Genomic DNA, 27,059 nt, shown 5'->3' on the forward strand with positions numbered 1-27,059 from the left:
GAATAAATAAAAGTATATTTACGGTGGCCCCTAGAGACAAAGCATGTACAAGCTTCAAATCACGTACGAACTCTGAAGCACGTACAAACTCCAAAACACGTAAAAACTCCGAAGCACATAAAAACTCAAAACACGTACAAAAGACAACAGAAGTGCTCCAGGATGCTAGTGGCAGTGTTGAGCTTTTGTTACCTAGTGGCTACACAAGCTAGCAAGTACCAACGGCCGGATTTGGTGTGTGGTAATAACAGGTAAATGAACTTTCTTTTTTTTTTTTTTTAATTTTTAATTATTTGACTATATATGAATATAGTGCTTGTGTATAAATACTTAAACAATACACATATGCTTTCATGCTTTCAATTGTGTAATTTACGTGATCTAGGTAGCTCTGTTTTGGAAGTTCAGTTCATGCTAGAAATGTGTTTTGGAGTTTGTATGTGCTTCTTGGAGTTTGTACGCGTTTTGTCTCTAGGGGCCACCGCATATATTTATATATAAACATATATAAATAAAACCACTTTTTTTTGTACATTAGTAATTCCTTTTGTGCATAATTTTATATTATTGTTAATAATAAATCAATTAAAGCAACAAAACAACCGTTAAAGCTGGTTCGGAGCCGAAAGAGCCGGCTCTTTTTAGTGAGCCGAACCGAAAGAGCCGGTTTTCTAAAAAGAGCCGGAAATCCCATCACACAATGAAAAGACAACATATGAAAATAAAAAAGAAAGAAAACAGGCAAAAAGTTAGAAGAAACAGTCTACTACATGTCTACTTTTTAATGCACAGGTACGATACAAAGTCTGCATTTTGCTAATTATTCTAAATATTCCTAACTATTTAAACATTTTTCAGTATCCTGCACTGTTTTTTGCCCTTCCACAATCATTTGAATTAAAAATTAAAAGAGCAGGAGTGTTAAAATTAATAATAAAAGGAATTTGTTGGCTTTTTCAAAAGGTACAAATAAAATATTGTTGATAGACCTGCCCCCTTCATTAGCTACAAAATAAAACATTAAGCCTTGATCTGTTCTGTTATTCTTCTTTTCAAAAGAAAAACATTTCTAGCCTTCCAGTGTTCTAAAAAAATTAAAAACAAACGCAAATATAAGATTATTAGAATTTTTAAAATATAAATGCTTAACACTGGAAAATACTATAACTGTTAACTATGGTACAGAACTTAACAAAATGTCATTAAAAATTATAAATACTGATAACAAAAAAAGTCATTCTTTTTAATTTATTGTCATGATTCTGGGTCCTTTTAACCCAGCGTTTTGTGTTTTCTCTTATTGCGATTTTGGTTCTGTTCTTCCTCTGTTTGGTGTTTACTCTGTTCTGCCCGTGTGCCCTGTATCTAGTCTGCGTTTCTTAGTTTGTGTCCTTTCATGTGTAAGTTCCTGTTTTATTGTGAAGGTCTGCGTCTTATGTGAGTGTTTTCAGTTTGACTCCCTAGTCTCGTCACGTTAATCACTCCCAGCTGTGTTCCTCACCTGTGTGTAATCTCCCTGTGTTCTCTGAGTGTATTTAAGTTGCGTCTTCTGTCATAGTAGTTGCTGGTTCGTCTGTGTTGTTTCCCCTCGGTCTCCCTGCATCTCTTCATGTGTATTTCCCCGGACCTCCCTGCATCTTCGTTTCTGGTTTGTTTTGTTAGTTTTACCCAGCTTAGGTTCCAGTTTCATGTTCCCAGTGCCTTTGTTGTTTGTATTTCCTTCGTTAATAAATACTCACCTGCACCAGAGCTGCTGCGTCCTTGTCCTAAATAATTCCACACGGCTTGCCCCGGCAAACCGTGACATTTATAAAATACAATCGGTCACATTTTTGAACAAAGGAACTGTACATTTTATTCAAATTATTCACACTGACTTTTTTGAATCTGCACAATTTGCTTCCCCTTTATTTTAACATTAACTTTGACTATTGCCTCCTCTAGTTCCTTATCAAAGGGACTCCACAGCTCACTGTCAATGTACAGGCTTTGTCAAACGAGCAGTAGTGACAAGAAAGTCTGCAGAAGTCCTGCCGGGCTCTCACCTTCGACCCCACCGTCCGGCTCTGCCCGTGGGCTTGTCTTCCTCAGCCTGCAGCCCTTCCTGATCTCGGCCAGCAGGTTGTCGACGGTGCATCCTTCGTCCCAATTGGCCATGTCTGTCCTAACTGCAGCACAGACACACGTTCCCCTGTGAGCTTAGCGCACGTGTCACAAACAACAGGTGAAAGCTGTCACTCCATCACCTGACAGCCTCACAGGTACAGCAGCATTTAATCTTTACAAACTTTCTTCTCGTCCTGATGCTGTCACATCATTTCCTTTAAATATTCAGCTGCTGATAAACTGTTGCAGAAAAATGTTGCTGATCTCAGCTATTGATTCTCGACCTGTCCGTCACCGGCCCTTCACATGTCTCACCTGTTCTCCACTTGCACTTGACCTGTCCTTCACCTGCCACACCTGGAGAGACAGGTGAGGGACACCTGTCTCTCCATTTAAGGAGGGAGGATTTAAGGTGAAATAATGGTGTCTGACTTACTGATCTTTCTGGTGGGGGCTTCTTCTCTCAGTTTCCTCCCTTCCTCCAACCTCTTCCTCCTCTTCTCCTGCTCCCTGTGACCTTCGTTCTCCTGATCGAAGAATAAAAGGAACACACAGTTCAAACTTCAGCAGGCTAACCGGCCCCCCAGAGAGGGCAGAGCTTAACATTTACAGGGAAACAGGACTAATGTGTGGCAGCTACCACACTTTGTCACGGTTCAAGTCAGAGCCGATTGGCTGGCTGAGACATAGTTTAAATGACACATGCAAACGTGCGGCAGGGTATGAGTCCTGCAGACTGAGCCGCACTGCGATTGGCGCTGACCTTGAGGGTTCGAAGGAAGAGGTCTCTGAATGCCTTGATGGTGCTGAAGAGCTCTTCGAGGGAGAAGCTGCTGCTGTCCTCACAGAGGTAGGCGGACAGGTGCTTCCTCTGCTCCTCCACAGATGACAGCAGGAGTTGCAGCTGCTCAACAGCCTGCAGGCTCTCCTGGTAACACCACATAAGAACAACAGGTAAGTTCACCTGGAACAGCAGGTCTGTCCCACTAAAACGGTGTCAGTGAGTGTACAGACTGGATTTATCTGCCCGTAAAGGTGACAGCCTCATCCTGAGTGACTCACCTGTATGGTGGACAGGTACTGCTCCTTCATGTCGTCAGATGAGGAGGAAACGCTCCTCTCTGAGTTTTTCAGCCGTTTGTTTAGAGTCTTTGTTTCAGACTGAATAGAGTCCAAGCTGAGCCTATATCCATAACTAAAGCTATGGATAAGATTCCATTTGAACCGTATGGGCCTGGAACCAGTATCGGTGCATCCCTATCATGAAGTAGCCTAAGAACGAGGCTGCTTTTAGATGATCTTGCCAAAGAACGCACTTGGCCATTGAACAAGGCCAGAAAAACTTGTCATTTCTTTAGTGTCAACCTAAATATGCCTTGGTAGAGATCATCTCCATAACCGTCAGGGCAAAGTAAGTCCAGAAACACTATCTGTCTCTCTGTTGCCAATATAGCCTGAAATGGACATATTATCATCATCCATGAAAAGACGACATGACAACCTCCATTATTTTCTATGAGAGGAAAAAACACAGAGCAAGAAAGACAAAGGGCACTCACACAGAGCAGATAATGGTCAGCTTCACCTGCCTGCCTGCTTCAAGCTGGAAAAAGCAGGATGACCTAAAGTTTTCCTACAGGTATTGGTACAAATGAGTAAAAATACACACAGAGGAGAAAAATCAACAAAAAACGTACTGGCAAGCAACGAAGCAGGTTGACTTGTGGATCTTTCCCGGTGGCCATGATGTAGAGATCAGCAATGTAAACATCTTTTCCCTAAAGGAAACACACACACAAAAACCCAGCCCAAAGCCAGCCAACCGCTGCCTCCTCATCTCCTCCTCCTCCTGGGACCTTTAGGGAGCACTCAGTACACGCAGGTAAACCATGCACTGTCACAAAATCTCCCAGCATCACAGGCTCTCTCCCGACACTGAAATCTCTCCTCATTTCTGTTGTTTTTCCCTTATCTGTCCCATCCTTTTTGGTCCGATTCGCCATATCTCCAGAACCGAAAAGGCCATCGCCGCGCGCACTTCACCACAGCGTCCGCCAGCCACCAAAACCCCCGCCTAGACACCAACACCAGCCCTCTACACCAATTAGTTTTCCAGTTATTCCACTTTTTTTCCCATCCTCTCCTGGCTTTTGCCCCATAACCCCTAACCCTAATAATGGATTCTTCACAGAACATGATGTAAAATAACAATTTTCAAACATGTTTACAACAGTAACAAAACATCACTTTTGTGTAAAATGAAAAAAAAGAACATACTACAAATCACACATCTTTTACACATTTTCATCAGAACATGACTTCAACATGCACTTGATTGGTGGATTAAGTAACACCGTTCATTTACTTCTTCTTTTTGGACACCAACTCCCTTCTTTTATGGACAAATGCCTGGTATGACCGGGCGCCCATGCCTGCAGCCTTGCACATACTGACGGTATATATCTTTGACCCTGACTGAAGGGTCCGTCTTCACAAACGACAGCTCCTCTTCTGACCACTGCCTACTGACATTGGCTGGCATGAACACAGCTCTTGTAATCACAGTGTCAGGTTCTTCATCCTCTAGCTTGACGGGAACTTCCACGGGATCCTGTTCCGGTAGGGGTGTTGGAGGCTTCTTCTTTGAAGTTACTGGATGGTGCACCATCCGGTATGGAATGTCATAGTGCAGCTTGTACAAAGTGAATCCAAAGGTCCTGTCACAAACAGATGTCAACATGATCTTCCACTTCTGAAGGTCAGCTTGGCTGACCTTGAGCTCCATTAGCAGATCCTTGATCTTGTCGTAGCATACAAAATCACGGTTCATGAGGAGACCTACTGAACTGACGAGGACAAGGATCTTCTTATGAGTAGAGGCATCAATTGTTCCTGGAACCCGTTTCAGGACGTCGATCAACCATGGCATGCCATGTTCGCGGTACTTTTCCAGATTGCGAGCATAACAAATCGAGCGGCGCTCCATTTCCATGGCTATGTCTCCTACCAAGGCTGACGAACGTGCCTCAATTGAAGGCTCTTTGTCGTCATTGTGGACTTCTACAAAGTTCCAAGTTGCCTGGCGCGTTCCTCTGAGATCCCGAAATTTAAGTTCAGGAAACCACCTCAGCTTCATTTCCAGGAAGCCAGCCTTCAGGCACTCTGAAACATCTTTGCCGGATTCTTCAATGAGCTTCCTGGCCCTGGAAAAGGTGAATGGATTTGTAAAGGACTCCCTTGTAGCGAGGTTCTCAACTAATGATGATAGGTTGATGTGTCCCTTCAAAGTCTCAGGGCATTTAGTTGCTTGGAGCTCAGCAAGAGGGATCTTTTCATTCCTACGGAAAATATTTTGCAGCAAGAGGAGAACGAGTGAAGGGCCAAGTACTGGCGGCTCACATTCCATGTTGCATGTGAGGGAGAAGAGCCGTTGGACTTGCAGAACCTGTAGGTTGTCCTTGGTCCAGTGTGATAAAGGTGGAGGTGTGTTGTCAATTGCTGCCCCTGTGGCAGGACCAAGCGCCATGAAGCCCCGGATATGCGTGGCACTGAATTCGTGGCGAAAACTTGTGCCCAGGGCTGAAGAATAGACAATGTCCAACCTTGATATTGTCTAAGGGGTTTCCATGAAATGCCTCTTCAAGCGCTATCTCCAGCTGAAAGGCTCTCCAGACTGGAAGGAAACCGCCCTTGCCCCTGTACTGTTTAAATAAGATCCCAGAACTCCTCGACCATGTGGGTGAGACATTTTGACAGGATGAACTGCAGACTGGACTCTTCTTCCTCCCACTTGAAAGGTACCACCAAGGGGAGTTCATCCAATAGCTTCTGGATGTGAAGAATGTGGAAGAAAGAGTGACCCTGGATAGGTTCCTGGAGTACTCCCAATTCAAGTTGATCCAGCGCCTGGACCATCTCCATGCGCAAGGAAAATGGGCATATGCACTTCTGGGCAAGGTCCTGCATGTGTACATAGTAGTCCTCCGCACGGGTATCAAGAGCTTTCACATAGTTGGGGTGGCTGAGCCCACCATTGACTATCAACCCACTGATAGGGTGGCGAAACGTGGACTTGTAGTGGGTGTGGGGACTGTCCACGTAGAACTGCCAAAAGGTGACAAAGGGCGGTGTGGCAATTTGGGTCAAAAGTGGATCGACGTACAACTGGTGTTGGTCCAACTCCGTCTGCATGTTTGCACACTCATGCATGGACATGGCGGTAAACAACCAAGTGCTGTAACCCCGCTCTGGACCAAAACAATTGCATGTTTGGGTCTTCTGGGGTCAGACTGCATGCCACATGGAGAGAACAACGAATGATGTTGTCAAAGTCCGTGATTTTGGACAAGATCAGAGGTTCACGTGACTTCTGAAACCCAATAATCTTGCATTACATGATATTTTCTTTGCGGTACATTAGCTAAAGTAACAAGATATACTTACAGTAGATTCCATGGAGTGTTCCAAACCCAGGCTCCAGAAGTCTTCCCGAGTCAGGCAGATATTGTCATCCTTCCCTAGGAGTTCTCCTGGAGGTAGGTTTTGGTCCAAAACATATTCGAGCTAAATGAAAAGAGCACATCATGTGAATTTGCTTCAAAATATTATAGAAAATAATAAAGAAAACGAATGAAAGGGAAAAATACCAAATAAGGCTGGAATTACTCTCATGCTTCAGCAATTCTAAAACCATCAACGACTTTGACTTACAAAGATTTAACATGACTGCACAGAAATGTGGCTTACCAGACTGGACTGAAGAGGTTCCAAGTCTTTCTGCCACTTTGCTCCTGGACGGGCATACTGATGATTAATCTGCCATTCCAGAGTCTGCCATCTACTAACTCCACTGTGAGACTTTTTTTGGCACAATCTCCCATCCAGTCCAGAATTTTAGGAGATTTGTCAGCTCACTTGGTGTTGCTGTGAAGAAAAAGAAAGTGTATAGTTAAGCATTGAGCTTTGAAATAAATATGAGGTTTAACAACCTTGAAGAAATCCAAACAAAATATATTTTTAACATTGCAATAATATTGGCTCTGATCAGCTCATATTGGCATTCCCCTCCTGCAAAATAGCAAACCTACCATTTAGAATAAAATGCCTCATGTAGCCTGTGATTCTGCATTTAGTTTGAAGAGGACAGTCATCATCTTCATCTTCAGGCCACATAATCTGCTGAAGAAGGACCTGTAACAGAACATTCATAAAATATACCCCAAAAATACTGCTGCACATTGTGAAACCAAATAATGTCTTGCTCAACATAACTTGAGGGTGTATACGAGAAGCAGAAGAAGCAGAGGGAATATCCCGTTTAACTTATGCTATCTGTTTAAGTTTAGATAGTATTTGTAAAGATATAGACCATATCCTTTTCTGAAAGTGTGGATATAATCTCGCCTGTGTGGATGCATTTACACCTAAATTTCCCCAACAAAGGATGTTTTAATTCACCACTATTCCAGTGAAACACGAGTCTCCCATCTTCCTGCTAGCGGTCTCGAGTTTTTGTTCACCAAAACACACACCAACTTCATACTGACGAACAGATCACTGCCCTATTCCCGCCTTGTCTGACCGTTAGTGATGGGTCGTTCGCGAACGAAATGGCTCTTAGAGCCGGCTCTTTGACGTGAACGACGCGAGCCGGCTCCTTATCGCGAGCCGTCACGTGGGGTTTTTTTTTTTCCGCTTCACTCTGCACGCGAGCCTTGTGCTTTATGCTGGGCAGAGGGGGGGAGGGGCGGTAGTTACACTCAGTAGCACAGGAACAGAGCCAGAGAGAGAGAAAGAGAGGCAAGGACAACAACATTAGAAAGATATAGTAATCATCCACAACTATTTTCGGTTGCAGATGATAAAGGATTCAGAAAGTTTATTCATGCAGGTCCATATGACAGAGAATGTGCATCTTCTGTTTGTTTTCATATTATAATTTATATTTAATTGTGTTGTGGTTTGCAGTGTTTTGTGTTCTTTTCACTTTAAATTTGTAAAAGGAAAAAGCTGAAAATTTAAATAGTTAAAACTTGAAATGTGAATAGCTGATTTTTGTATTATGTGATTTATTTATTACATTTTATGTGGAGTGAATAAATAAAAGTATATTTACGGTGGCCCCTAGAGACAAAGCACATACAAACTTCAAATCACGTACGAACTGTGAAGCGTGTACAAACTCCAAAACACGTAAAAACACGTACAAACTCCGAAGCACGTAAAAACTCCAAAACACGTAAAAACTCCAAAGCACGTAAAAACACGTACAAACTCCGAAGCACGTAAAAACTCAGAAGCATATAAAAACTCAGAAGCACATAAAAACTCAAAACACGTACAAAAGACAACAGAAGTGCTCCAGGATGCTGGGCACAGTGTTGAGCCTTTGTTATCTTGTGGCTACACAAGCCAGCAAGTACCAACGACTGGATTTGGTGTGTGGTAATAACAGGTAAATGAACTTTTTTTTTTAAATTATTTGAATATATATGAGTGCCTGTGTATAAATACACAAACAATACACACATGCTTTCAATTGTGTAATTTAAGTGATCTAGTAGCTCTGCTTTGGAAGTTCAGTTCATGCTAGAAATGTGTTTTGGAGTTTGTACGTGTTTTGTCTCTAGGGGCCACCGCATATATCTATATATAAACATATATAAATAAAACCACTTTTTTTTACGTTAGTAATTCCTTTTGTGCATAATTTTATATTATTGTTAATAATAAATTCATTAAAGCAACAAAACAACCTGAAGAGCCGGTTCGGAGCCGAAAGAGCCGGCTCTTTTTAGTGAGCCGAACCGAAAGAGCCGGACATCCCATCACTACTGACCGTGTTGTGTGGCTTTGGTTCACTTCACCTCACTCTTTCCCAGTCTTGTCATTAAATCAGGCCGTTCTGCAACCATGGCAGCCATTCATTCTATAGCTTTATTCATGGTGTATTTTACCCCTTCACTAAATGCCGTTCTCGTTTCCAACATTATATTTGCAGCGTTCGTCTATCTACCAATATCTGCGGAGTATGGTTTTGTACAGAGTATCCTATTTTCTAAAGCACAGCATGTAAAGGTTAGCTTGTTTTTTTTTTTGTTTTTGTTTTTTTTTTCTAAATGACATCAGAAACAGCAGTATGCGACATTACGTGATGGCAGAGCTTCAGTTCATCCTTTGTCATTTTTTTTTTTTTTTTTTTTTTTTTAATAAATAGGACAGGGGGAATGAATGAGAGAGAGAGGGGGAGAGAAAGAAAGAAAACCAAAGGGGAGAAGAGACGGTGAGAAGGGGGGGGAAGAGAGAGAAAAAAAAAAACTCCTGGGTCACCTGTATGGAGAAAAAAAAAAAAAAACAAACAAACAAAAACAAACAGAGGAGACAGCAAACAACAAAGAGCAACATAATAATAGAGAAAACAAAGCACCATCACAATAAACTAGCTAGTCATAGATATTTACTAAGTAATAAACGATATTGTGCAGCACGCAAGATAGACAGCGCACAGTGTGCTTTGAGGCAGCAGCCAAGAAAGCTTTAGTCCGCGTCTGTGAATACCCATGTGTGCATACCTGTGTGGATCAGCATGCTTGCATTCCAAAGGTTTCTCCATGTAATGATCTGCTAGGGAGTGTGGGGGGGCCACAGCCCCGTCCTCCAGGGTGTGAAGCGGGTATGGAGGAGATCAAAACTCCAGACATCCAGAGGCCCCCAGAACACAAGAGACCATGGAAGACCAACAGAGGGGCAGCCGCGCCACTGTCCCAGTAAGAGCTGAGGAGAGTCCCAGATGAGGGCTCGCCCAGCAGCCGCGGAGCAGAAGTCAGGGGGAGTTGCAGTGACGCGCCCGTGAGCTCCGCCGGCCCCCAGCTGCGCCTGAGTGACCGAGCCCTAGGCCGAGAGGCCGGGGGCACCCCACCTCCAAAGGGGCCCGAGCGAGCCCCAGGCCCCAGGCCCCGACAAGCGGCCGCCAAGGAGTGAGCCGGTGTGTACCCGGACGCCCACCCCCAGACACAAAGAACCACCAACACACCGACACCTGAGGGAGTCCGCCACCGGCAGGGGAAGTGGTGGTGGGTGGAGATAGGCCTCCAAACCTTGGAGGGCCTGAGGTGTCCCCAGAGAGGTGGCGTCTGATACCCAACCTGACATATAGACACAGACATACAGGCACACACAGACACAAACATCCATTCCCACCCTCATGCTCTCATATGCACTCACTCCACACTCAACCAACGTGGAGACAGACATAAAGAGACGCTGTACACACAATCACACTCCCCAAGCGTACTCTACAAACCGGGTCTAGGTACCCTTGCCCCTGGAGGGGGGAATTGCACCCAGACCCAGGTGGTGTTACCCTTTTCCCTGCGGTGGGGAGAGGCAGACCGCCCCGACTCCGCAGCAGCAGGGAGGCCCCACACCCCAGACCGCAGTCGGACGGCCAACTCCTCCTACTAGCCCTCCCGCTCCAGCAGGCCGCAGAGAATGGGGGTGGGAGAAGACTCCAAACCTCCCTCCACCCGCTCATTGTAGTGTTGATGCATATGTGTTCTAAGGTGCAATTAAAACCCAGGAGGGCATGGAGCTACCTGCCAAGGAGCAGCAGGTAAGCGCATAGTCCCTCCTGCTAACCCTCAATGACTAAGTGTATTTAAAATTGAGAGGTGGGCAACGACGTCAGGGGTGAGGTATACACCCTGATGGTGATTTGGACTCCGTGATTGTGCCCACCCCCAAGATCCTATATGTATGTGTAATGAGAGTGTGAATAATGTGAATGTCTAAGTTGTGGGATAAAATTGAGGCAGAGGCAGCCAGAAGGGGACAGATGCACCCTGGTGACATACCCCCACTCCAAGGCCCTGCATGTGTGGGTGGTTGTGGAGGAGCGGGAAGAGGGAGGCAGCTGGAGATGGGGAGGGACGGAAGGGAGGGGCAGGTAACCCCTCCCTGGGGCCAGCTCCCCCGCTGACCCCAGTAGGCACTCCCACCCTCCGCGACCCGCCAGGGAAGGGGGGCCCAGGCCCATCAGACCGGGGCCCAGTGCAGTAGCGCCCCCCGGCTCCACAGAGCCCTGGACAGTCCACCCAACCCCACCACAGAGAAAACTGCACCCACCCCACCAACCACACATCTTCCAGACTACATAAGACGGTAAACGCCCAGGCTGAGATCTTCCTCCACCTCTCCTGTATCTCCCCCTCCTGCAGAGAGTTCCTGAGAGAAGAAAGCTCCTGCAAGATGTGACCATCCCCCCCACCAGTTGAAGAGCCCCCCAGGTGGCTCGATGCACCGGCGGCACCCTGCTCCAGGGCCGGGCCCCCATGCACCCACCCGCCCACAACCCCGGCAACACACCAACCAGGACCTGAGCCCCCGAGGCCCGGCCCGGGCCCCAGCCCAGAGACGGAGCGCCCCCAGAACCTCACGCCCATCCCGGACCCACCCAGGGGCAGCCAGGTTGCCAGGTCAGTAACCCACGTCCGTCAGCACAGACCCTCCCCTAGCCCCGCTGCACGCAGCCGCGAGGAAACAGTCACCTGAGAGCCAACAGAGCCCTCAACCGGACGTGACCGCTACCCCGGGTTGAGCCCCCCAAGGAAGATGCCTCCGGGGAACCCCCCGACGCCCTAAGCCTGTCCCTACCCCCTCACCAATCACAACAGTGAAGGCGGGACCAAACTATGACCCCCCACCCCCACTAGGTGATGGAGCTGATAAAAGGGGCCCAGAGCAATTGATCTAATGTGGTGGCAGAGGCTGTGTCAAGACTAATGTAATCTAATAGATAATTTCTATATTGGTTAGAATTAAGATTATTTTTATTTTTCCAGTTCATGAGGACTGTTTTCTTGGCTATGCATAGGGCAGTGAAGATCATATGGGCTATATTCTTTTCTGAAGTGACATTATCTAAGCTGCCCAACAAACACACTAAGGGGGAGGTTGGAATGTTACATTTCAGACATTTTGATAAGTCTTCACATATCTCGCGCCAAAACTTTTGCACTGGTGGACAGAACCAAAGAGCGTGGATGTAATTGTCTGGTGTATTGCCTTGACAGTGTGAGCAGTTGTTGGAAGATGTAAAGCCCATCTTGAACATCCGATGACCTGTATAGTGCACTCTATGAAGAATTTTGTATTGTATTAATTGCAGACTGGGATTTTTAATTAATTTAAAAGTTTTTAAGCAAATCTGAGACCAGAAGTTTTGGTCTAGGTTGACTGATAAATCTGCTTCCCACTTTGCAGTAGGAAGGGATATTGATTCATCTAATTTAGAAAATGTTCTGTATATTTTAGATAATAATTTGGGGGATTTAAGAGTAAGAAAATGTGCCGCACTTAGTGGTGTTTGTAATTCAACTTGACTGAGGTTAAATTTCTTTTTTACTATGGATTTAATTTGTTGATATTCTAAAAACCTTGTCTTGTTGATCCCATATTGTTCAACTAGTCTGTCAAATGGAATAAATTCTGTTCCCTCTAATATATGTTCTAAGTATTTAATTCCTTTACAACTCCATTCTGGGAAATTAATCATATTATTGTTTTGTAATATGTCAGGATTATTCCAGATAGGTGTACGTTTGCATGGGATTAATGAAGACTCCGTTATTTTTAGAAACTCCCACCATGCTGTTAGAGAAAAGCTGATGTTGATACTTTTAAAGCATTCATGTCTTTTGATGTTTGAGCTAATAAATGGTAGGTCTGAAATCTCTAGATCCTTGCATAGTGCCTGTTCAACATTAGGTTAGCTTGGTTAGCAGGATGCTAGCATGTAGCGCTTAGTGAGACACGCCTCAGACGAGTTGCGCAAAGACCCCTTCTGTGTACTTTATACGTGAGCAACGGATTTAAATAAAATTAATGTTTCAAAAGACAAACTTGAAGATAAAAAAACCCAATATACTTACTGGAGAACCGCCAGGGTTTGCCGCTGCCATCTTTCCGCTCCTAAATTCAAAACTGCCTCTGCAGACAGGTCAGGCAGGGGAGGCGTGGAAATTGTCTTTGAGTTAGTCAAACGTTCTCTTCAGTTCGAGTAGATAATAAAATAAAATAAAAATGAATGGGATTTTAAGTAGGACTAGGCGTTATGTAATGATCTCTATTTAGGAGAAAATCTTAATCACTCACCTTTAACCAGCTCTCTTTTAGGAGACACACTGCTGGCTAACAGTGTCATGTGATCAAACAGTGTAATTTAATTGGCTGAGAGCCGCTCGACTCGATCTAGTGCTGATTGCTCTGGCTTGTGTCATTTAAGTTCATTACTTTTGCAGGTGAAATTTTGCAGGTGAATTTTTTGCAGGTGAATTTTTGCAGGGAAATTTGGAGGATAAAAATTCAGTGTTATAAATTCAATGTCTAAAAATAGTTGAATTTTGATGATACTATATTTCTTCCATAGCTAACCTATAATTTCCTTTGGGATTAACAAAGTATTCTGCTTCTGATTCTATCATTTCATTTGTGCCTTTTCCAGCGGATTTTTCAGCTACTGCAGTAAATCTTGTCGATATTCAGTTTGTGGGTAATCTATTATTTTATTTCGCAACTTCTAAAAGTTTGACTTAAGGGAGCAGAATATCAGAAAACCCTCTCTATAGTTTTTATTCCTTTTTGGCCTTCATTAATAGAAGATTATATTAGCTAAGTGTCCCTATAAAAGTGTCCCTAACAGAAAATTTAGACAGCTGTATTTAGGGCTGCACGATTTTGCATAAAATGATCACGATTCTTTGGCTTAGAATTGAGATCACGATTTTCTTTTCCAATATAAATATTTCTTGCACTTATTAACTGCACATCAACTTCATAACAGTTGAGACTGAACATAAACAATAAATAAACATAAAAACAATAAATGTCTCACATTTTGTCGTTGCCGCAAAATGTTGTACTGCTTGTAATTCTGTCTCCACCGTTGCTCGACATTGCGAGCAGGTAGTGGAACCTGGAAAAAATAGTTGAGGGACGGCACTGTGTAGCGTTTGTCTAGGGTGTTGATCATTTTCCTAAATCCCTCGTTTTGCACAGTGTTGATGGGAGCCATTGATAAGTAATAGCCTCCGTAATTTCTTTGTGCCTGCGGGAGTTCGACAGGTATGGGGAGGCGCTGTATAAGGTTCCCGTCATTGATGTTTGGGTGGTTGACAAGGACGGATTTTCTCCTGTCACTTTCTTGGCTTTTACAGCTTCGTCATCTCTCACGTGCTCTCTGTTTTTTCCCTGCCAGCTGGCTTCTGTATCACGTGGTATAAGGCTCCGCCCTTGTCATTTGTTGAGCAGGAAGAGCGAGCGCTTGTTTTCATGCAGATTATGTCCTGGATGAAAATGCGGTACAATCATCGTTTTTTTTTTTTTTTTTAATCGTTGTCCTTTGGAAATGAGATCGCACATAAGTACAGGCACCACACCCGCAGTAGATGCGCTCGGTGTGAGGTCTCGCAGCAAGCTATCAAATACGGCGCATTTCTCGGCTTTTAAAAAAAACGCTATGCGTCGCCAGGTGTTTCATCGGATTCGAGGTGTTACCTCCTTTGACAGTATCACAGTATCAGCTTAAAGCACTTGTTGCAGGCTGCTGAGTTTGCATATTTTGCTGTGAAGTACAGCCAGACTTTTGACCACTTCGCCTTGGGCATTTTAATCTGTAGCTCTGCTCTAAAAGAACGCACGTACCTGGACCCGCCTACTATCCTCGGAAACGTAAAATGATTGGCTAGAAGTGTATCACAGCTCAGGGAAAAAAAGCACCGAAATAAAGCACCGAAATGTGCGCTGCTTTTCGGTCTGGTTACTACCGTTTATGTCAGAACACCGGTACCCATCCCTAATATACACATTTACAAGTTTAAGGACATACTGTTAAGACTTTATATTAATAATTGTATGCATTTACCTTACTGGGCTCAGTGCTGATCTACTGAACTAGTCACTGAAATCCGCAGGAGGATGTTTTCAGAGCTCGTCTTGAAAGGAAGTTGTGGTAACTCGCTCCGCACCCCAACCCCCGACTTACAAGCATTCACAGTCAAGTCAGTAATATCTGCATTCTGTTTATCATTGTATGTTGTAGACCGACATACACACACTCATGCAGTCACACTCAAAATGTAGAGTGGTTTAGTGATTTTCAGTAGTTTCAGGCTGTACAATACTATGTACAAATTTAAAGGTAAATAATTCAACTTCATCTCTTTCTTACAGGTATCCTTGAGCAGACGTCACTCTTCCAGCTCAGGAAGCTTATGACTTCTTAATAATCCAAAATGGCGCCTGTATATTTGACACGCCGTCTATCACTCTTTTATTTGTTTTATTTTATTGTTTTTAGTTGATTTTGTGCAACATGTCAGCCCAACATTGTCTTATGATCGCCAGACATTATTGGAAATATGTTTATTCACCCAACTTTTAGCTCGGTTTGAAAATGACAATCAAGGTTCTCTGCCTCCCTATTTGGAAGTAACACCACAGCACTGGCGTTCCTTACTACTGCCACTGGATTAACAGCGACGCAGGAGGCGGGGTAACCGTGGAGGTCACCTCGTCAAGCTGAGAATCCGGATTTCTTGTTTTCCCCATGAGCTTCACTCCATTCATTGATCCTGTCTGCAACTCCTGGTGCCACTGGGTGCTTTGGACCCGGTGGACTCCTGGTTGGTTCCTGTTGTGGGATCTCTTGAGAAGAGAATCCCCTCCTCTTCAACGTCTGTGTTGGCGTGGAGTGGAGCGAACAAACCTCCGACCGGTGGATCTAGTTGTCACTGCCTTGGAAGTTCCTGACCCAGTTCCTCTCAGGTTGGGTTTAATTAATGCCAGATCGGTGAAAATAAGACATTCATGTAGAAGGAATTTTTCTCTTCCCATGTGTTGGATTTTCTTTGTTTGAGTGAAACTTGGATTCTTCTTCTTGGATTCTTTTCTGAATTACTGGCTGTGCCTTTTTTAGTGTTCCGAGAGTTTCTGGCCACGGTGGAGGGCTAGTTGTTATTTTTAAGGCACATCTTGACTTTAAGCAGCTATCCCCATCGATACACCACAGCAGTTTTGAACGTCCAGAATCTGGGGACGAGGGGGGCGACTTGCCTCCCCTTTAAAGACAACTGAATTGTTGTCTTTAAATGTTTTTAAAACTAAACTCAAAGGCCTACAGGCTGCCTCAATAATGTGTAATTGTTTTGTGTAATTTTAACTTTGTTTGTTCGTATGTATTTGTCTTGAAATGTGCTGCCTCTTGGCCAGGACTCCCTTGAAAAAGAGGTCTTTGATCTCAACGGGACATTCCTGGTTAAATAAAGGTTAAATAAAAAAAAATTTAAAAAAAAACTCTGTTTGTGCAAACTTGGCCACTCACCTTCTCTGTTGTGTGCGATTGTTTATCGGTTATGCAGTAATTTTTCTAACAGACACATCCTGAAGTTTGCTGATGACACACTGATCGTCAGTCTTTATGTGGGGGACGAGTCAGGCCATGGGCTGGTTGTAGATGATTTTGTGGATTGGTATGATGAGTCCTTCCTTTCACTAAATGTGTCAAAAACTAAAGATATGGTTATTGATTTTAAGAAGTCCTCTTGCTCATCACCTACTATCAATAAAGATGCTGATATTGGAATTGTGGAGAGTTACAAATATCTAGGTGTGGTACTTGACCATAAACTGTGTTTTGAATCTCATACTGATGCCACTACTAAAAAAGTTAAACAAAGACTGTTCTTTTTAAGGAAAATTAGATCTTTTAATATCTCATCTGAGATGTTGTCTTTGTTTTATAGAAGTTTTATTGAATCTGTGATGGCTTTTTGTATAGCTGCCTGGGTCGGTAACCTAGAGGTGAAGAATAAGAATTGGTTGGTAGCACAATTTCAGGGCGCTGGCAAGATGGACTTTTGGCCATTTACAACAAAAATGGGCCTGGGAAGGCTCATTCTATTTTTAATTGTTTGAACCATCCACCTCACAGTGAGTTTGAGTTGTTGCCTTCTGGCCGCCGTTTTAGAGAACCTTTGAGGAAGACCAAAAGACTCCAGGTTTCTTTTATCCCCACTGCATCCCATCTCCTTAATGGCAAATAACCATCCTGTGACTTTCTATTACTATTATTGTCATTACTATACACAAGCTCTCAATTTACCGGTGGATCTACGTCTCTACCCTCACCTATGGCCACGAGCTGTGGGTAGTGACCGAAAGACCAAGATCGCGGATACAAGCGGCGGAAATGAGCAACCTCCAAAGGGTGGCTGGCCTCTCCCTTAGAGATAGGGTGAGAAGTTTAGCCACCCGGGAGGGGCTCAGAGTAGAGCCACTGCTCCTCCACATGGAAATGAGCCAGTTGAGGTGGTTCTGACAAGGATGCCTCCTGGGCGAGGTGTCCCACCGGGAGGAGGCCCCAGGGCAGACCCAGGACACACTGGAGAGATTATATCTCTTGGCCTTGGCCTTCCCGGATAAGCTGGAGGAGGTGGCTGGGGAGAGGGAGGTTCTGGGTTTCTCTGCTTAGGCTGCTGCCCCTGCGACCCGGCCCCGGATAAAGCGGATGAAGATGGATGGACTATATACAATAGAATAAAAGAATATATACACAATAGGATAAAAATAGAATACAAATGCTATATACAACTGAGTAAAAATACAACTTTGTCATTAAAAGAGTATTGTACGTGTCATGAAACATGAATATAAAATATACAAGAATCAAATTATGCGTGTGGTAATTTTTTGCATAGTTAAACATTAGAATTACAAATGCATTTTGTTATAAAGTTTAAGATTTAAATTTTACCTTTCCTTTTGTAAAATCGTATGTCTACTGGATAGACCCAACCCCTATTATCAATTGTATACAACATATTGATGTAGTAACAATGACATGATTTATTGGCCTTTTTACAGACATTTTTTTTTTTACTCTGGTCCAAGTCAGTTGACACCCGTAAACTTGTAGCTTTTTTTCAGTGGTTTGATTTGTTTTCACAAAGATAAAATTCTAAGTGACACCAAGCTAACCAAAAAGCTAACAACAAACCATGTGAGATGGTTCAGTCTACTTATTGGTCAGATGCGTCTGCAGCAGGAGCAACAAAAGTAAATACAGGAAGAAGGTGCTGTGTCCTGGACTGTTGGGGAACATGGAGAATTTATGTTCATTCCAGGGTTAGTTGCTAGCCCATGCAGACATGTTTGCACATTTGTGGTACTTTCCTGTACTGAAAACCCAAAGCATACAAGGCTACAGGACAAGGCTGGATGAATTAATGTATTTTTTGTTTGTTTGTTTGTTTTACACCAAAGCCATGACGTATTCCCAACTAAACTCTGACTATTACTAAGCATCAGCAGGATATATTTATCTATCCCTCTGTTCCTCTGTGCAGTGGTGTCTATGCTTTTGAATATTTAGCAATTGAGATGTTTTTTCTTTTATCCCTCAACCCTTTAGAGAGAAGTAAATTTCCACTCAGCTGTGTGTGTTAGAAATAGAAATACTTGTGGTGAGTAATAAACCACAAGTAAATTTAGTCTTTAGTGGTTGAAGTAGTCGAAAGCCCCAGTGAGTAAGCCTTTTCTGAGAAAAAGTAGGAGGATGTAGTGATCTAAACTGAAAGTTTAACTACACTTGTAGCAGCTTTGCTAGTTCAAAACTCGTTATTTACATTTATTTTCATTTTGAAAATGCGAATATGAATGATGCATGAGTCAATTATACTATGGTTTGCCTTTTTTGTGGAGTTAAATAAAGAATTATACCTGAAAGGTCAATACCTTTCTATAGACTTTAATGCCATCATATTTGTTATTGAAAACAGAGTCCTGTTTAGTGCCTCTGTGTTTCCTGTGTGATCCAGATAGTTCCTGCTTCAAGCAATGTTCTGAAAATCCAGAATCTGGGGACGAGGGGGGCGACTTGCCTCCCCTTTCGGTTAGTGATTACAGTTAGATTTAAATCTTCATGTTTTTGTTGCATATTTTAGTATATTCTTGTAATTTTCTTGCAAAATCTTCATTTCCATGTTAGGACCTTTACTATTCTATTGCTTCATGTCTTATATTGATACTAATGTGTCTTTTGTGCCCTGCCTTAAGTCTCACTTCCACCTGTCTAGTTGTCAAAGAAGATAATTTGTCTCAGCTGTGTCTTATTGCCCGCATGTCTCTCCTCTACCCTAATGACTTTTCTCTGCATCTTCATGGTGTGTTCCTGCATGAGTCAAAAGTCCAAATTTCTGAGTTCCCAATCTGAATTTGAATCTGGAAGGCCCCTTCTATTTGGATTTTATACTAACTAATAACAATCCAATATAAATAACAGTAAAACTGTGATTTTTCTTTTTAAATCTATGCTGCCCTTTTGTGTATTTGTGATTTGTTAAATAAGCCACACAGAGTACCAGCAGGCTCCATTCATGGATGTGTTGCAGCTGCATTTTTAAGCGCAAAAAGAAAAGTACTATGTTGTATTTCTAGTGATACCTGAATAGCTCTACCTTGTCTCTTACTTTTTTTCAACTTAACTACTGGGATGTAAAGAACTTTAAACTCAGGAATTACATTACTCCCAAGTTCGGTGTTCAGACTTTGAGGTATCTGAAACTCGGCAATAGTCATACTCGTCATTTGTCTTCTGTCAGTTTTGTTTATGGTGCCTTGTGTGTCTGGAAGGCTTTCTACTTTTAAATTCTGCTGTTTGCTCCCTGTTTCTGAAGTTTCATAGAATTCTTCTACTTCACCTAAATAAAAGTTTCCTTTTTTAAAAAATTCCATTTTGCTTTGAGAGCACTTAGCTCAGAACAAACTGGCCGATTGCAGCACTGAAGACTGTGATTATTGACTGTATATAAAAGACAGGAGTTTATCTAACTAATATGAAAGTAAATTAACTTGTATTCCATGTAAGGGTCAACAGGGGACGACTTTCCTGGTTTCAAAGAGTAGTCTGATCATGAATAAATTCCTTTATGACCTAGTTTGACCCAGTTTAGCCTCAGTAAACACATTCCTAATGAATTTATTGTCTCAGTTGATAGTTGCACGTCTTATTAAATACAATATGATGTGTATTTTATAAAAAGTATTAGGAAACATTTTTTGAAAATTTGTTTTCAAAATTATAATTATATTATAAAAACATTATCATAGTTAGGCCACAGAGGCCAGCTCAAGGCTGGATCCAGGGCTCTTGGAAATAGTTTTAAACATGAATAAAGGGCACTAGACCCTGAAAATAAAAAACTGTCTATTCTTTAAAGATAAACGTCGCTCCAGTCTGAAAGCGAATGTATTTAAGTGGAGGGTGGAGTGTAAATTATGTTGCGCCAGCTTCCTTGTTCAAAACAGGAACAAGGAAGCTGTATACAATCTGCTGTATACAATCAGCAGATTGTATACAGTGGTTCAACTATAAGCAGTCCTGAGGCAAGTAAATGTGATTTTTTTTCCTTTCATATGCATATTTTTTCTATTTGAAGAGGAAAACATTAATAAGGAAAGTGTTTCATAATCAGGACAAGTCTGTGTCATCAGATATCCTACTGAAATTAAGGAACTGTCACGATCCTGGGTCTTTTGACCCAGCGTTTTGAGTTTTCATTTATTTTCATGTTATGGTTGTTTAAGTTCGTTAGCTTATCTAAGTTCATTTACTTATTAGTTTCCCTTTTGTTTTCAACCCCTGTGAAGTCTCCCTTACCCTTCATGTGTTTCATGTCTGTGTGTCTGATGTTGTCAAGTTCATGTTGTCATGTCTGTCATACAGTCGGCCTCTGCCAGAGGAATATCAGTAACTGATATTTTCATCTCACTAGAAATGGTTTTGATGCAATGTTTGATCTACGAAGATATTAAGGTTTATTTTATCCTCTGTTACACGCAAGTACAGATGGCTAACATTCAACTCTAATGACTAACTTTTGGTTTAATAAACCATTCTCCAAACATTTGTATCTATTCATGGAGAAGTCACTTGGATGAGTGATGAAATGCTTCTCCCACTAAGAACGTTACGTCCAGATGAACAGAATCAACTTTTTGCGATTCCATTACCTGGATGATTGCGCATGCATCAAGACATTTGTATCTCTAATTTCACCTCTGCTCAAGAGCAGTACTAACTTTGTCCCTTTTTTAGTCTTATTTATTTTATAAGATAAATAATGGACAATTTATTTATAGCATCTCCATCACTGAAGAGTGAACACAGATGGAGCCTGTTGAAGTGATAATGTGGATTGACGTCTGTGTCTGCCTTCCTTTGACCTTACTGATCATCTATTGTATGTGCTGTGCGGTATGTTTGTATGTATGTATGCAATTACGTCCATCTCTATCAGTATTTGAAGATTTAACAAATCAACTAACCTGTCCTGCTAGTTAAGTATTCACTGTGCTTTTTGGATTTAGCCAACCGCATTTAGCAAGATATAAAGAGCTATTGCACACATAAGGATTCCCAAACCCCTAGACACTATAGTGAGTGAATGTAATCAGAATCATGAGTTTAAACATAAATTAATGTTGCCTACCTTGGCTGTAACCCATCATTACTAGAAATCATTACAAATACTACAAAGTCTAGCAGACCTAGAATGACAATAAAATCAGACAAGGTTGTCTGTGGGAAAAGAAAGCTGATGCATCTGCATCACTGGCTTTTTCCTTGGGGTGGCACTGACTTCCTGTTCCAACACACAGTTGTGTTTTTGTGTATCTTGTCTGTTTAATTAAAAACTTTGATAATGTCTTATTTCATAGTCCAGTCTTTATGTGCTTTAGCCAAGCATGCTCTGTTGATTCACTCATGAATTATATTCACAGTATTCACTCACTGTGTCTTTAGCTTAGCTTAGCTTGTAGCCAACTCACTAGCAGCATGTGCTCTTCAGCTGCCCTTCCCTCACTTTCCTGCTCATTGTGTAAGATATTTGGTGCAGCCTCATTAGCTCTGATTCTATCCAGAGTTGCAGTCAATGACCCACAATAATTATTTTATTGTGGGTGATTTTAACATTTATGTAGATCAGGGCTGGGCAACTGCAAGCCTCAAGGGCCGGTATCCTCCACGTTTTAGATCTCACCTTGGGTCAACACACCTGAATCAAATGATTAGTTCATTACCAGGCCTCTGGAGAACGTCAGGACATGTTGAGGAGGTAATTTATCTATTTAAATCAGCTGTGTTGGATCAAAAACACATCTTGATGCAGGACACTGGCTATTGAGGCTTGGAGCCGCCCACCACTGATGTAGATGCTAAAAATGACAGCCTCAACATGGCATTTAATCTATTATTACAGCGGTCCCCAACCTTTTTTGCGCCACGGACCGGTTTATGCCCGACAATATTTACATGGACCGGCCTTTAAGGTGTCGCGGATAAATACAACATAATAAAACTAGTACCGGTACCGAAAAAAAGATTTATTCATAACACACGTGAAAAGACCCAGGAAAACCGAGTTAACGATAAAAACGATAACAAAATAACGCTGAAAACCGATAAAAACCCTGAAAACTATACATTTCACACCTGAGCCTCAACTCTCGTGGCCCGGTACCGGTCTGAGGCCCGGGGGTTGGGGACCGCTGTATTATTAGACTCAGTTGGCTTTGTTGAAAATAAAAGAACCTACCCAACACATTCTCGATTTAGTTTTAAAGGTCTGTTGAGCCAGTGGTTATGATTTGGTTATCGATATTCTTTGATTTAAGGTTTCTATTATTTAGTTCCACCTTGTGTTCTGTCTGCTAGCCTGCCTGTCTATTTTACTTTATTTGTATTCCCAGTTTAGATAGTGTTGGTTTTTCAGGTGTTCAGCAAGAAAGCTGTTTTTTTAGTTTACAGTTTGCCTCCTGGAGTCTGCATTTTGGGTCCTCCATTCCTGCCTGCTGCACACAGCCCTGGACAGTAACCTTTAAATCCTTAAACCTTATATAGTGTTTAGTTATATGTCCTTATTAATGAGTAGGAAGGGGGAAATATAAAAAAGCCTTTGGAACAAAAAATTTTATTTATCAAGGTAAAAAGGACTCTTGGTCCACTTTCCTTTGCAGAGACACTAGACACTGAATACAGTAAGGCAAAAATATATAGTTATATAAAAAATGGCTTAATATTGTAAATGTCATATTTTCTGCAGAGACGAAGGGATCCAGGCCCTGCCCCCTATTACATATACATCCTGGTTTCCAATCTAATCCAGCTCTGTGCTCCAGTTCTTTGGCTGGCTAAACTGGAAGACCATCATCAGCCCACCGGTGTCTCTGCAGTGTTTGTCTTCTTCGGTGTTACAACTAGTCTCAACTTCAAAACCTGCATTGTTCTGGAAAGGTATTTATCTTTCATATATCTTTCAATGCAAGTATACTACATTTTATTGTGACTTGAAGCATCCTTACAGTCAAACTATTGTCTACCGCATCAATCAGAATACTGTCTGTTTTGTGTTGCAGGTATTTTTTCGTCACCTGTCCAATGTTGAACTTCATAAGACAAACTAAAGGTTCTATTTTGGTCTCTGTTCTGATCTGGACCGTGTGTGTTATCACTATCTCTGTTATAATATTACTACACCAACATGAACGCATTTTTGTTTTTACCTTCTACCCTGCCCCTCTGTTCATTCTTTGTTTAGCTGGGACCCTCAAAGCTCTGCCTGCTGCCACCTCAGTTCCTGCTGAGGAAAAACGAAGAATTATAGGAACTTTGTTTCTGTTGCACCTGAATTACTTTGTGTTGGTCTTGCCTGCAGTAATTCTATTATCTTTTGTCAGAAATGTAAGTTTGGCCATGATCCTGCTCAGTCCTTTTGTGGACTTGATGCTATTTTGTTTCATGCAGAAAGGACCTGTTGACAGTTTGCTGTCATGTCTGTGCTGCTGCAGTATGAACAACACTGCAGCAGATGTTAGCAGCAGATCACCAGTTTAACTGATTTTAGCAGAAACAGGTGGGCTTGTGTTGGCAAAAACAAAGTGAGAATGAAGAGGGGAACATGTGATGGGACAGATGCAGAGAAATTTAAAAATAAAGATGGACTATGTGCACATAAACACACAGAGGAATGCAAACACAGAGTGTGTAAACAGTTGATGGAAATGTCATGTATATGTTTTATATGATATTTTTGGCTTATTTCATTAAATCTTTAAATGTCCACAGCATCTATACATATCTGCACAATTTCTTTTACAATTTCTGAATTTGATTCAAGAATCTTTTACAATCTCTACATAATTTTAGTTTTACTTTTATGATAGTTTGTTTCTGTCAAACCCTTTTTTTTTCATTTTGCACATTTGTGACTTGACCAAATCCAGTAGCTCCTTTAGATCCCCCCCCCTGAACAGCAAGTAAATATTTGTGTCAGCTACAAACAATAATTTGAATACATCTTTTACTACTTTATCTAAATTCATGGTCACATGGTAAGAGAAGATAAAGAGTTCTAAAATCCTGTAAAGAAATGTGGCTTAGTTTTCTGTACTGACAATGTGGCACATTATAACATGATCCTTGTCCAATACATTTTTACATGACCTTCATGTATGCTTTTTATTCATACAAACATATTTATTAAAAGGTACAAAAATGAGTTATGTTTGTCTATTTGCTGCTGTGATGTACATGGATATCAAGGTTTTTTTAAATGCTGTATAAGTCACCTAATAATAACAATAACAGTAATGGAGCTTTTCCATGCATCCCAACACAGTGGTTGTATTTCATTTCACTCTAAATTTGGATATAAATATTGAAACATTTGAACATTTATTTTAATCAGGTTTTCATAAATGATGAGTTCAGAGGGTCATGGTATGATAGTAACTACCTTTCCAGTATCATTTAATCTTTGAAATTGTCATGTCTGCAGTGGCAGACGAGTGGAGATTGAAAGTAGGACCCAAGATGCAGGCAGCTTCTGATGTGGGCGAGCTTTATTAATATGTTAGGTGATACAAACAGGAACATAATGGGCATGAAACAAAACAAAATGAAAGGATAACTTAAACTGTGAAAAATTAACCAAACAAAACTGAAACCTTAAATGGAGGCGCAGGGATGATGATGCAGGGAAATAACACAGACAAACCAGCAATGCACACGAAAAAAACACAGGGCTTAAATACACACAGGGCAATCAGGGAATGGAAGACAGGAGGGAGACAAGGCTGGGATTAATGGGACGAAAAGGGGAAGCAAAACTAGAAACATTGACAAGAGAAACAAACCTTAAAAAACACCAAACCTCTAAACACGCAAACTTAACACAGACTGGGGAGACAGAACATAGGAACTTGAAACGTGGAACAGAAGAGCACAGAGGACACAAAGCACTAGGGATAATCACAAACAACCCAACAGAATATTAATACACTCAAGCATAAACACCAAGTCCACAGACTCTGGACCATAACATAACCAGAATATTGCTACTATAGTAAGGCTACTACTAGAATCAAACTTAAAAAGTTTGAATTAAAGAACAGGGTCTGTAACAAAACAATTTCCCAGTTTGGAGTGAATAAATTACTCTTAATTCTGAACATTATGTGTACTAAAAAGGTGGACTGAAGCTTACATTCCAGAGTTCTGTGTCATTGTTCCCTTTGTTCCCTTCATGTCCACTCTGTCCAAGTCTCATCTTTGTGTTTTGCTCTTTCATAATCATTTCCCTCAGTTATGTAACTGTGGCTGTCTCCAGCTTGTTCCACCAACAGTTCCCACCTACTGCCATCCTCTCGTTACCTAGTGTGTTCTTAATTCCTTAGTGAGGAGCAAGTTTGGGAACCAAACTCAGGACTCCAAAAGCACAAAGGTTGAATAAAAAAAACAAACAGATTTATTGCTGGCCCCTCTCAAAATGCCAGGAATCCTGGTCGAGAGTAAATAATCCTGAACACGGGAAACACTCTTGAGGAAGAACACAGCCATCAGAAGATGACGAAACAAGGAACAGAGGGACACTGGGACATAGCAGACATGGATACGTGACAGACTGGGGGATAAGAGAAAGAATACAAAGACATGTACATGACGAGGAATAGGACTGCAGATGTAGACAGCCACTGCCCGTTCCTGAGCCTGTTCTGCTACTATTTTGTTTTTTCTGTTATATAGGAATTTTATAACAGGGTTTTCCATCCCATTGTCACCAAGTGCTTGCTAGAGTCTTTGCTTTACAATATTAAACACCTTGAGCCTACTGCTGTTGTGATTTGGTGCAATATAAATAAAACTGAACTGAAAATTTAATTGAAAGCTCCGTCATGTCGAAACTAGTGTGAGGGCACAGCAATGTTCAGATCTCTCCAGAGATATTCAATCAAGTTTAATTCAGGGCTCTGGCTCAGCCACTCGAAGAGATGACAATACCTACAGACCTGCTGTTAAGGCACAACAACACCTTTACTTCCTAAGGAGGCTAAAGACAGCCTAAATCCCCTCAAACTGCTCATCAACAGATGCACAATAGAAAACATGCTCACAATCAACATGTCAGCTGCACCAAAGGTGACAAAAAGGCACTCCAACATGTAGTGGAAACAGCACAAAACACCAGTGATGCACAGTGAGCATCTCTGGGTCTTCTCTACAACACTTGCTGTGTATAGACGACCAGACAAACTGAGTCATCTGCTCAAGCTATTTCCATCAGACAGGTACTTCAGAACAGACTGAAACATAGTTTCTTCCCCAGAGCTGTATCAGCTGTATAATTTATTTCAAATGAAGAAAATCTAGATTTGAATGAAGGAAATTCATTGCTGCGTGCAAAATTATGTTTTTAACATGTTTTAATGCTGTGTATCTTGTTCTATTTAATCTGAACAAGCCCCTAAAAACAGTCAGTGATCATTGTCTGCCAACTTCAGTAACCCTATGAACGTCACTGCTATTTACTTTCCTATCTTCATTTATGTTGGAAGTGATA

General features: G+C 41.8%; 2 protein-coding genes across 2 annotated transcripts; one reads left to right on the plus strand and one right to left on the minus strand.

Moving 5' to 3' along the window:
- Window positions 1-443: 443 nt before the first annotated feature.
- LOC145419762 (inverted formin-2-like) lies at window positions 444-3,373 on the minus strand. The gene is made up of 4 exons (XM_080288177.1): window positions 3,169-3,373; window positions 2,870-3,034; window positions 2,543-2,633; window positions 444-2,168 (listed from the first exon to the last, which is right to left on the minus strand). The coding sequence occupies exons 1-4, from the start codon at window positions 3,196-3,198 to the stop codon at window positions 1,993-1,995; spliced, it is 462 nt and encodes a 153-aa protein (XP_080144303.1). The 5' UTR covers window positions 3,199-3,373; the 3' UTR covers window positions 444-1,992.
- A 19,764-nt stretch (window positions 3,374-23,137) lies between these two features.
- Window positions 23,138-24,282, plus strand: LOC145419702 (uncharacterized). The gene is made up of 2 exons (XM_080287969.1): window positions 23,138-23,455; window positions 23,578-24,282. The coding sequence occupies exons 1-2, from the start codon at window positions 23,247-23,249 to the stop codon at window positions 24,053-24,055; spliced, it is 687 nt and encodes a 228-aa protein (XP_080144095.1). The 5' UTR covers window positions 23,138-23,246; the 3' UTR covers window positions 24,056-24,282.
- Window positions 24,283-27,059: the final 2,777 nt, after the last annotated feature.

This window comes from Astatotilapia calliptera, chromosome 13 (genome assembly GCF_964374335.1).
Source record: "Astatotilapia calliptera chromosome 13, fAstCal68.1, whole genome shotgun sequence".
Classification (NCBI taxonomy): domain Eukaryota; kingdom Metazoa; phylum Chordata; class Actinopteri; order Cichliformes; family Cichlidae; genus Astatotilapia; species Astatotilapia calliptera.